General features: G+C 36.0%; 1 protein-coding gene across 1 annotated transcript in view; it reads left to right on the plus strand.

The window, feature by feature from the left end:
- NCOA6 (nuclear receptor coactivator 6) overlaps nucleotides 1–12,364 on the plus strand; it is a 31,343-nt gene extending 18,979 nt beyond the window's left edge. Inside the window, exons 9-13 of the mRNA XM_015816995.1 lie at nucleotides 113–3,112; nucleotides 5,328–5,381; nucleotides 8,510–8,546; nucleotides 9,384–9,532; nucleotides 11,783–12,364. Of these exons, the coding sequence (XP_015672481.1) occupies nucleotides 113–3,112; nucleotides 5,328–5,381; nucleotides 8,510–8,546; nucleotides 9,384–9,532; nucleotides 11,783–11,829 (3,287 nt within the window). The 3' untranslated portion in view covers nucleotides 11,830–12,364. The remainder of the gene's footprint in view (nucleotides 1–112; nucleotides 3,113–5,327; nucleotides 5,382–8,509; nucleotides 8,547–9,383; nucleotides 9,533–11,782) is intronic.

Here is a 12,364-nt window from a genome sequence, read left to right on the forward strand (position 1 = left end):
TCTTCCTGCCTAACCCATGATTATTATTTAGAAATGTTATATGCTGCAACAAAGAGACTAAATTTGACAGCAGTTTGTATATTTTGATAAATGATTGCTTTTTCATTTACAGGCTACCCATCTCAGTCAATTGAACAACGATCACTTCAGCAAATACCTCCTCAGCTTTTGCAACATGGTCAGCAGCAGCAACAGCAGCAGCAGCAGCCACCACTCACATCTCAACAGACACAGTCGCAGCAGCAGCAGCAGCAGCAACAGCAACAGCAGCAGCAGCAGCAGCAGATGATGATGATGCTCATGATGCAGCAGGACTCTAAATCGGTCAGGCTTCCTGTTTCCCAAAGTGTCCATCAGTCTCGGGGCTCTCTAAATGTAGAAACACAAAGAATGGCAATGCAGCAGGGAGGCAACATGCCAGTTATGGTTAGTCTACAAGGTCCTGGTATAGTGCCTCCATCTCCTGATAAGCAAAGAATTCCAATGTCAAACAATCCAACTCTAGTGAACAATACACGGAAGATGGTTTACACCGATAATACACAGAACCCTACCAGCTCTCCACTGGGAGATGTTTCATCAGTTTCCTCTGTTTCTGAAGGAAATGGACCTGAAGCGCCATCTGTTTCAGGTCCTCAAAACACTATAGCATCCCATTTAATAGTTTCACAAAACCAACTAATGATGGCCGGGCCAAAACCTGGACCTCCTCAGATGTCAACTCCCCAAGGAACAAGTCCCCAACAGCAGTCTAATTCTCTTCCAGGCCCACATTCACATCATTTTCAAAATATTGCTACCACATCACAAACATCAAGACCTAAAACGCCAAACAGGGCAAGTCCAAGACCATATTATCCTCAGACTCCCAATAATCGCCCACCAAGTACAGAACCATCAGAAATAAGTTTATCTCCAGAGAGGCTCAATGCTTCTATTGCTGGGCTCTTTCCTCCTCAGATAAATATTCCTTTGCCCCCCAGACCTAATCTTAACAGAGGATTTGATCAACAGGGTCTTAATCCAACCACTTTGAAGGCCATTGGCCAAGCACCCTCAAATCTCGCAATGAATAGCCAATCCAGTTTTGTTTCCCCCCAGACCCACAAGTTGGATCCAATGGCTATCAATCCAGGAAAACAAACAAATGTAAGTGGGGCAAAGCGAGCCAGTCCAAGTAACAGCAGAAGATCTAGTCCAGGATCCAGCAGGAAAACCACACCAAGTCCTGGAAGGCAAAATTCAAAAGCAGCTAAATTAGCTCTGACTTCTCAGCAGAATCCCACACTTATGCAGAACATGGATTTACAGAGAAATATTATGGTTGGCCCACCTTTGCAAACAGCTATTCCTGGAGGTTTTCAAAATAATGGTATGTTAGCTGCTCAGAACTCTGCAATTCCCATATCTGTTATGGCTGGTATTTCAGAAGATAGCAAGGAAAGCTTCAGTGTTCCTCAAGATGGTATATGCCAAAATATGCAGGTTGTCCCAGTGAACAAAGATCAGCAGAACATTGAATTAAAAGGAGTTCCCAGTCAAGAAATCAAAATATTGGTACGTGAAGAGCAACAGAAAAGAGAGGTGCCTCTTGCAGAATCTTCTAAACTTCCCAATCTAGAAGAAAATAATACTATTTTATCTCCAGCTATGCGTGAAGCACCAACATCCTTAAGTCAACTCCTTGACAATTCTGGAGCCCCTAATGTTACTATCAAACCTTCTGGACTCCCTGGCCTTGAGGTGCCTCCCACAGTAACTTGTGCAGATGAATTTAAAAAGGTTTCTGGCATACCCCCTCCTCCACAAGATTCCTCTTCTAATAAAGATCCTATTTGTTCCCTAAATTTACCTGCAAATACAGAATCTTGTTCAACTCCGGTACAACAAGAGTTGGGAGACATAAATTCAAATGTTTCTCAAAATATGTCTCCAGCGGTACAGAGACCTATTAGTTCTACTTCTCTTTCTACATCAATTTCACCCAATCAAATAACAGTATTTGTAACTTCCAATCCCATTACATCATCCTCTAACACTTCAGCATCACTGCCCTCTCATATGCAGCCCACGTTAATGTCTACTGTTGTCACCATGCCTAATGCTGGTAATAAAGTTCTTACTTCTGAAGAACAGACAGCAGTTCAATCTAACGCTCGGCCTCAATTTATTACTCCTGTTTTTATAAATTCATCCTCAATCATTCAGGTTATGAAAGGTTCTCAAACAAGTACACTTCCTACAACCCCAATGACATCTAATTCTAGTTTAATATCACAGCCTGTTACAGTTGTTGGTCCTTTACATTTATCCCAGAATATAAAGTTTTCATCTGGGCCTTCTCCACCTAGCTCTTCGACTATTACTGCCGTCACAAGTATGTCAACAAACCGACCATTGGTTATTAATTCTTTAACAACTCCTACTCAACTTCCTTCTCCTTCATCAACTATTCCTTCAAGCACTTCTTCACATCCTCCCAGTCACTTAAATAAAGATTTCGGTTTAGAGGAGATTCATTCTCAAACTTGTGCCTCTGTTGATCCATCCACAGAAACAGTCTCACAGTCTGCTGCTGGGGTTTCTCCATCTCATGCACATAGCCCTGCGTCTTCCAGCAACAGGCGAAGTCCAGTTTCAAATGCTAAGGGAAAAGGCAAGGTGGACAGAATTGGTCAGTTTTTGCTGACAAAAGCATGCCAGAAAGTCACAGATGTCTTTGATAATGGGGAAGAGCAATATGCTGTGGAGGGAGAAACAGAATGCCAGGAACAAGATGCTTCAATTCCTAGCAGCATGGAGGCACAACAGTCTGTAGAAATAGAAGACAATATTGTGGCAGCTCCGGCTTCCACTCTTTTGAAACACAGCACTTGTGGAACTAGTAATTCAAATGTTAGTAATACTGCTACTGTTCCTGCATCAGTATCGCTAAGTTTACCAGGTGGCACTCCTTCCACTACTGTACTCTCAGTAGTAACCACTCCAGTGATGTCTGAAATATCTTCAATTCAGACTACTAATGGTAACCCTGGTAGTATAACAGATGAACAGGTTGGAATTGCATCCGAAGATGAGAAGGAAACCCACCATGAATTGCCACATAATATGGGTATGTATCCAGTGTACTTGTTCAGCCTTTCTTGCCAAAACAAATACATTTGATTAATATTCTTGATACAGGCATTTTAACTAGAAACATTTGGGAGAGACTACTGTGTTTGCATATGTCTGAGACCTGAAACTTTGGACAAATTGGCAAGGGAAGATATTTTATGAAAAATGTATAGTTCAGATGAAATATTGTTTAAATTTCTGATTTAAAAAAATTCAGGCGTACTACTGCTCCAAAATTGAAAGTTCATAATATTAATGCTAGCACTGCAGTGCTAATTGTTTGGATTATTAAACAAGCAGCATGATTACAGTGAATTTGGGGAAAATATTTTTACATTTCATACTTTGTTTTTTATTGTTGATATCAAGTGGAACATACTAATATTTAAAAATCCATACAAATGAAGAATAATGTGAAAGAATTGAGAGAATTTTAGTTTGTGATTCGGTTAAATGACTGAGTTAGTGCTTTTCACCAGTCCTTCCAGCTGACAGAAAACTGAATTGATGTAAAATTTGTTTTCTACTTTGGTGATTCTTATCTTACCAAAAGCACAACTCTGTACTTGTGCTTTACTTATTTACAGCATATAAGACAAGGGCTGGTGAATTCCCCAGTGAATTTCTCTCCTTTCCCACTGTATTTATTGTTATTAAGGTTTGGATAGGAAACATCCAGGTATATATACATAATTGGTAAGATCTTATTTGAAGCATTGGAAACAGTTCTGAGGATTGTAGTTGAATATTAAGAAAAGCCTCCTAGCTGCAAAAGTAGCTTGACATAAAATTTGGGGAAACATGATGGACTTCCTTTTGCTTCATATGCCCAAACCAAAGCCAAGCAGCCACCTGCCAGCAATGCTTTTCTTTGGATTCTTGCACAGAGCAGGAGTTCAACTCAGTGGTCTACAAGTTCCCTTCCTCCTTTATAGTTCTGTAACTATATTTTGAAATGAGTCTCCTTAAATTTAGTTGGCTGATGCCAATTGCATATGCCCAGGCTGTAGCAATAATGGATAACACTATTTGAGAATTAAGTTGTACACTAAAGATTAATGACATTGGTTTGGATTTTGAAATGTGTGGTAGCGTTTCATATAATGGACATTGTTGCTGGTGGAAGAAGAAAGGATACTTTTTTCAATTCTTGTATGACATGATCTTTCAAATAATTGCAGACGGTTATGTGTATGTTAATAAAAAGCAAAGAAAGTGGTAAAAGGGAAAATGAAACTAGTTCTCTAAAATGTTCTCTAAAAATGTCTCTAAATAGTTTTCTAAAAATCAGAGCTTTTTTGGCAGAGTGATGTTGAATACATGAAAAAAACTTGGTTGAGTACAATGTCACTGATTGTTATCTTCTAACTATCAGAGCATTGACTTGCCATTGTAATGCTGTAAAATTTCAGAAGTAGATATGGGTTGGGAACCATTTTGCTGCAGCAATTAAGATATCAGACTAGAAACTGGGAGACCATGAGATTCTCTGAACCCTAGGAAGAAGGCAAAGACAAACTACTTCTGAAAATGTTGCTGAGAAAGCTGCAGGAACTAATCAAGACAGTTGCCAGGACTAAAGACTAATTTGAAGGCACAACAACAAAAGTACAATATAAATTACAATCCTAAACCAGGCAGTCACTAGTAGTCAACACTGATTCTGAGCCACCTCCCCAGCCCCTCCAAAAAGAAGATGTGGGTTGCTATCTAGTGAACAGAAACCAAAATCTCTGTGAAACAAATAATACCTTTTGATGATTTAATTCCTAATTTGCAGTTATCAGAAATTAAAGCATTTTTAAGGATACAGTCTTATATAAACGTACAATTGAACATGTATAAATAAACAAAAATAGAAATTTGCGGCAATATTTTTATAGATTTTAAATGTAACAGTGTGGTAGATATATCAGTATTTGAAGTTGACAAAGTAACTTTTAATGTACCAAAATTCAATTAATTCATATACTAGCTATCATTTTATAATTAATAAATGTTTTACATTTAGCACATTATTTTTATAGAGTTTTCCTTAGCTGGTTTATAGTATTCCCAAAACATTGTAGAACAATATTTTCTGTTTCAGGAATTTAAACACATAAAATAAATCTCTTTTTCCTTCCCTTGCATAGTCTAAATGAATGTTATAGATAATGTTTCTTAAGATTGTAAAGTAGATTGATTTAAAAAAATTTTTCTTGCTTTAGCCTCTTCATGTCAGACTCTAAGTGCGACATCAGAGAGTGCTATTCAAAGAACAGGTATGTTTTTTAGATAACTTATGGAGGGCTTCATGAAGTGTGTGTGTGTTTGTGTGTGTACAAGATGTATCAAAAGTCAGGCACCATAGGCTAGTCACAATATATTTATTTCATGAATGTATATTTTCATAGAAAATGTTACTGTATGCTCAAAGGTCATGCATCAAAGGAGAAAGGAAATGCTTAGAACAAAAAGACAATCATTTTGAATATTTAATGTAATTTATATAATAAATTGTTGGTGAGTCTGACTTTTGTACACCCTACATAATTAATTAAGTAGGGTGTACTTTATATATTAGGTCCATTAGAAAAATTGTATATAAATTACAAGAATTGGGCCTTACGCCCTCTGAAGCAACATTGCCCCGAGATTCATATGACATCCCCCCTTGACCTTATTTAAATATGACCTGGTTGTTTCCCCAGGCTTTAGGTCAGAGTGGATAATGGACCCAGTTTCAGTTAGTATTTCATGTCCTGGCTCTTCCTTTTTACATTCTGTACCTTTACATTTTTTTATTCTTTTGTTGTGATACGTTGGGGGAATGTATACACTTTAAACATAAATAAAATAAAACTCCTTGTAGATGCAAAATTAATTTTTATGTTATATTGGATCTTATATTGAATGTTATTCTGGACAGTTCCTTAGACAAAGGGATACATTTAAAATAATTTTGAAAATAATTTATTTTGACTTTAGTTACAAGGTAAAATACTTTGATTATTGCAGATGAATTTGGTTTGGGGGTTTCTGCACAAAGAGGCCATTTGCAAAGTGTGTTCCTAAATTCCTAAATTCCTCTGCACTCTAGAAACCTCAGTGTCAGTTCTTCGAAGACTTTCTTTGACTATCCTTTATGTCCACATGTGCATGCACTATATCCATTGCTTTAATATTTTAATGAGGAATATATCATTAGTGCAGTGTGCCCTCCCAAGCATCTCTCTCAAATGTGATGCACAGCCCTACAATTTATTTTAAAACAAATAATAACCAAATGTTAAAGGAAGCTTGACCAAACACAGGCAAGAATATATTTTTATGTTTGTTATGGAAGTAAAAGAAGAAAAAAAAGTGTCTTGATTTGTCCTCTATGTTGCATCCTTGAGCAATTGTCTGACTGATGGTGAAGCTAAGTGGTGAAGTTTTCTGGATTCAGAGTTCAAGAATTAAATTGGAATTCTTAAATGTCTACTGTGACAATTTTGCAGATTAGTGATGATAAGCCTATTAGAATCCACATGGATTTACAATAGGCACTTCTATTATGGCATTAATCAGTGGAGTTGTGTGATACACATACGTCATGTATTTTGCAATCTGTTTCAGGTTTTATACCTAAGGAAGTGGGCAAGTTGTTTGAATCAGTCCCATCAAGTGTAGGTTCAGTCTTTTCTCAGTTTAGCTGATAGTACCTCACAGACATTTAATGCCTTATTAAGTTAAACTCTGGTACCTGCTATGTTGAAGATAATTGGTATGATGCTCTCTTCTAGACAGACTATCTGGGCAAGAATTATGTGAGAATTAATATACTTTTATTCTGCTTCAGATATCTGTTTGATATATTCTGAAGGAACACAGCTCAGAACATAGCTGACCCTGAGCTGGAAATATTTAACAAAATGATAACATTAGCATTGTGCACAAGCATTCTTGAACAAAACTAGAACATCATACACAAGCACAACTTAATAATAGTAGTAGTAGTAGTAGTAGTAGTAATAGTAATAATAATAATAATAATAATAATAATAATAATAATAATAAAGTTGGAAGGGACCTTGGAGGTCATCTAGTCCAACCCCCTGCTTAGGCAAGAAACCCTATACCATTTCAGACAAGTGGCTGTCCAGTCTCTTCTTAAAAACTTCCAGTGTTGGAGCATTCACAGCTTCTGGAGGCAGGTTGTTCCACTGGTTAATTGTTCTCACTGTCAGGAAGTTTCTCCTTAGTTCTAGGTTGCTTCTCTCCTTGATTAGTTTCCACCCGTTGCTTCTTGTCCTGCCTTCAGGCGCTTTGGAGAATAGCTTGACTCCCTCTTCTTTGTGGCAGCCCTGAGATATTGGAACACTGCTATCATGTCCCCCCTCGTCCTTCTCTTCATTAAACTAGACATACCCAATTCCAGCAGCCGTTCCTTATATGTTTTAGCCTCCAGTCCCCTGATCATCTTTGTTGCTCTTCTTTGTACCCTTTCTAGAGTACAAGGTGTTGTCTGGGTAAATTTATTATGTTTATTAAGACCAATTACGTTCTTATTCTCTGTCCCGTTTTTCCAACCATTGATAAAATAGCTTCCATGTTTGATAATATTCTTTATCTTCTTTTTTTTTTATTTTCAGTGTAAGTCGATCCATTTCCACACAGTCCAGTATTTTTTTCATTATCTCTTCCTCCAATGGTGTTTTTTTTTTTTTTCATTTTTCCAGTGCTATGCAAATACAATCCTGGCTGCTTTTAATACATGTAATGTTAAATCAGTGTTTCTCAACCTTGACGATTTTAAGATTTGGGGGACCAACTCCCAGAATTCCCCAGCCAGCCATTCTTGAGAGGTCCCCAGCCAAGATTGGGAATCTGTTCAGATCATAAACGTTAAAAGAATGTGCTGAAATGGGAACTTTAAAAAAATAACCATTATTCTGAATAAGGCCCTTCATAGTATTAAATGTTCCATGAAGAACCCTTAAGCATTCTCTCTCTTGAGAATGTGTGTTGGGAATGGGATTTATTTTTTAATAACTGTTATTCAGAGCAGGGCAGACAGAAATGAGGAAAAACATTCTAATAGGTATATAATAAAATACTTTACCAAATTTTGATTACAGGTTTACAAGGGCACAGCTTAAATATCCAGCTAACTTACAGATAGTGAAGTAGGGGAGGATTCTGAAATCTAATGAACTAAGTATAATTAGGCCTTTATTTTTGGATCAGAATCCCTATTGTGCATGACTATTCTGTTTTATATATATTTCTGAATATTATAAATTAATTAGTATTGTACCCATCACTTATTTCAAGTAATAATCCCAGAAATTATTTTCATACTCATAAACACATACACTCACATATATATACTTCAAATTTAGATTGGAATAATTCTTTTTCTTTTCAGATCTGGAAGCAAATCCTGCCATTATCACTGGCCTTTCGTAAGTAATTTGTTTGATGCTTTGTTTTAGTTTTTGGGCATATTTATTCTTGATCTTCTCCCCCCATATTAGACAGAGGGGTAATGCAAATTAAGATTTGGTTCTTACAAAGATTTGCACGTGAAATGGATTTTGCATTCCAAAGATATCCTGTTTACTGGCATAGGCTATAACTCATGTAGAAAGTGGTAACATTTCTCTAAGAACTGTTTATGGAAAAAGCTTACTACAGTTTGTCTTGCAATTAAAAGTTGTAAACCAGATAGTCCTTCTCTGAATGAAGTGAAAGCTTTTTTTAGCGTAGCTCCAATTTCTGTGCTTTTTGTTTTATTTATTTTTATTTAAAAGTTATATGGCTGCCCATCTTATGTACTATAAATGGTAGATTTTATAACAATAATAGCAATAAAAAGCAATAAAACCACCATCAAAAACTCCTAACACTATAGAAACAAAACTCCTCCATACATCAGCACTTAGACTTACTGGGCTCCAGCCTTACCCATACCTAATGCTTGGGAAAGAACCAACTCTTTAAGACCTTCCTTTTATGCATTATATTTCTGCTCAGAAGGCAAGAAATAACGTTTTGTCTCAGTGAAATGGTTACCAGATCTAATTTTATGCCCCAAACGCAAACTATGTGTACCTTGAAAGATTAGCCTGGGGTTTATGAAATATATGGAATAGTATCTTTGGTTATATTATCACCTATTAACGTTTCTAGAAACATTTACAGTTGAAAAGATAATGCTGATACTGTGTTGCTTGTAGGTATTGCTTTTCTTATGCCATGAATTGTTTATAAACATACAACTGTTATCTCCCTTCTATCAGTAATGAGTCAAAGGAGAATTGTGAAAAATCTAAAACTTCAAGTAGAAGAAATTCAAGGACAGAGGAACCTGCACTAGTACAGGAGACAATGGAGAATGGTCAGCGCAAGAGATCATCAAGACCAGCGTCGGCATCCAGCACTACAAAAGGTAGGGAAGAAAGTCTTTGAGCAAAGAAGCAAAGATAAAAACAGAAGAAGAAGCTATTGCATTTGGTACATTTTATTTTATAAGTGGTGTTGGATTTCAGAAATGGGAACAAAGATGAATTAAAATTAATTATCTAGTTTTAGCTTTCTGTTGTCCAGTCCCTTCTACAGTGTTAAGTGCAGCACTTGCAAACAAAGCAAATGGCTTGATGAAGTTGCATGTAAAAAAAATAGGCATCCTGGTCAAATTATATTTTTCAAAAGATCCCTAAATGAACAAAAAGTGAAACAATTCTGATGATACAAAGTTGTGCAGGGCCTTTTTTCCTTGCTTTATATACTGTAGGTTCCAGAGAAGAAAACATGAATATGGCAATTGCAGAAATTTGGATACTCAGCTTTTTTTTAGAGTAAAGATGAAATGAGCCCCTCAAAGTTGATTGACTTGTTAGGCCTACGGTTAGGTTATATGTTTGTTTTTAAATCAGTACTGATTCCTGTGGATTGCCTGGATAACTTCCTGCAGTTTTCTTGGCAAGATTTTGGAAGTGGTTTGCTATTGACTTCTTCTTAGGGCTGAGAGAGAGTGTCTGGCCCAAGATCACCAAGTTGGTTTTGTGCCTCCAGTGGCACAAGAATTCCCAGTCTCCCGGTATCTAGCCTCATGCCTTAATCACGACAACAGGGGTATTAAACTGCCAGCCCGCGGGCCGGATGCGTCACATGGAAGCCGCGCCTACCCCAGCTCTAGCAATGGGGAAAAAGTTGTGATACGTCATGACACATCACGTGACGCAGTGAGTTTGACATCCCTGCACTATATCAAACTGACTCTCACAGTTATTAAGCGAAGGCAAAGTTCCACAGATAGAATATTGAAAATTCTGGAGGAAATCCAAAACACACAATATGTGCAAGGGGAACTAATATTTTTGACCTAGAAGAGTTCTGCAAGAAAGAGCGGGGGGGGGGGGGAAGGGAAATCCCAAAAGCAAAAATACAAGGACTTTAATCTGACTGAATTAAATGTTTGGAAGATGGTTGTTTTTGCCAAAGGAGGTGTTAGAGAGACACACTGGCAGGGTGCCCAGACTTCTGCACCTGCCATATTGCCCTTTTAATTATTTTGAATCTGTAAACAACTGTTCAGTAAATCCTAAGCATGCTCTTACTTTTTCAAAAATATTGGTTTAACTTTATTCTGGTAGAGATTGTGTCTGTTCATTTAGGAAGTCACTGAAACTTCAACAGTTTTACTAGGGGTGCCTACACTAAATCTTTGTTAGATATTAAAAGGCTTAAAATAGTTTCTAATACACAAAAAATGTTATTTTCATTGCAAAAAATTGTATCCCTATCGGGCAAGTCTTGCTTTGTGTAATGTCTGAATTAATTTTAATTCTCAAGGTTACATATAAATCACTTGTACATATAATAGGCAGATCCTAAGCTCTATTATGGTATTGAAACCAAACTAAATAAAATCCAATATAAAGTCTGTAGGTTCAGTTGTACAAGAGGTTCAATTCACAGACATTCAGATGTTAATTCTGCGATATAGACAGCTGTTGGCTGTTTCAGAAAATGAGATCCCCAAAGGAGGCTGTTCCCCACTTCTCTCCACACGCAATGAAGTATGTGGGCTTTTTTTTTTTTAAAAAGATTTAAATGAATAGATATTATAATTCCCATATGGAAAATAAAATATGGCATTTGATATAACATTACATTCTATTCTCCAATACGAGATACTCAAGAAAAGATTTTCCAATGATCATTACACTGTACATTTCCTCTTCCATTAACATTATGCCCATCATAATATAGAAATATTGCTTTGAAGTATAAGAAACTTTTATTCAAAACTACATTTTCAGCAGGTTTAGGAGGAAATATAATCCTGGTATAACTATCTCAGCTGAAAAATTGGTAATCCTGTTTTTGGTAACATTACTATGCATGTTGTAAGATCTATTTAACCAGAGTAAACATCCATAGGGTTGGGATGTTCAGATTATGTTAATAATTTGTCCAGATATAATTATTTGCTCCTGCTCCTTTTTTAATATTGTGATAGACACCATTGTTTATGGAATTTTAATTTTCTAGTATAGACTTCTACTCAGTGAATTAAATAAACTTAAATTATCTAAAGAACATGGTGGACACAGAACAGAAAATGATTTGCTGTATCTATTTTTATGTAAATTATTTGTGAATAATTTTTTTCAAACTAATTTCCCTCCTATAGAAACAAATGCTGGTGCTATGCAGTCAAAAAGAAGAAAATCCAAATGAATTACTGAATGGATATGCAAGCTGTATAAATGTATGAATTTTACTTAGCAATTCAGAGTTATGATCTCTTGCTAAATATAAAAAAATAAATTCTGTACAGAAATTAATTTTATTATTATACATTTTCAATAAATGCAAACTTTTTTCCTCTAAAGGTGTAATAATGGGAAGATATCAAGCTATTTGTTAAATTTTCTGGTTTTGTAAAGTCTTGCTTAGCACATCCAATCTAGTGTGTTGTAAAAAAAAATCTCATAATTGTAAATTTATTTTTGTGTTTTCACTTTTCATAGCATAAATAGAGTACAGGGTTGTCATTTTTTAGACATTAAAATATTGTATTGTGCTGTTTGTCAAGTACTGTATGTGAATAGCAATTGAAAGGGTTGTATATGACCCAGTCTTGGAAATGTAAATAGTTTTATTATATAGTAGGTTTGATGTATTTGTTGTAGAAAAGGACCAGTGAAACAAAATGAAATTGGAGGATTGTGAAATGTGGATTATCCTAGTGCTCTAAATAAATGTCATTGAC

The sequence above is a fragment of the Protobothrops mucrosquamatus genome, unplaced genomic scaffold (assembly GCF_001527695.2).
Source record: "Protobothrops mucrosquamatus isolate PMUCROS unplaced genomic scaffold, P.Mucros_1.0 scaffold547, whole genome shotgun sequence".
NCBI classification, from domain to species: domain Eukaryota; kingdom Metazoa; phylum Chordata; class Lepidosauria; order Squamata; family Viperidae; genus Protobothrops; species Protobothrops mucrosquamatus.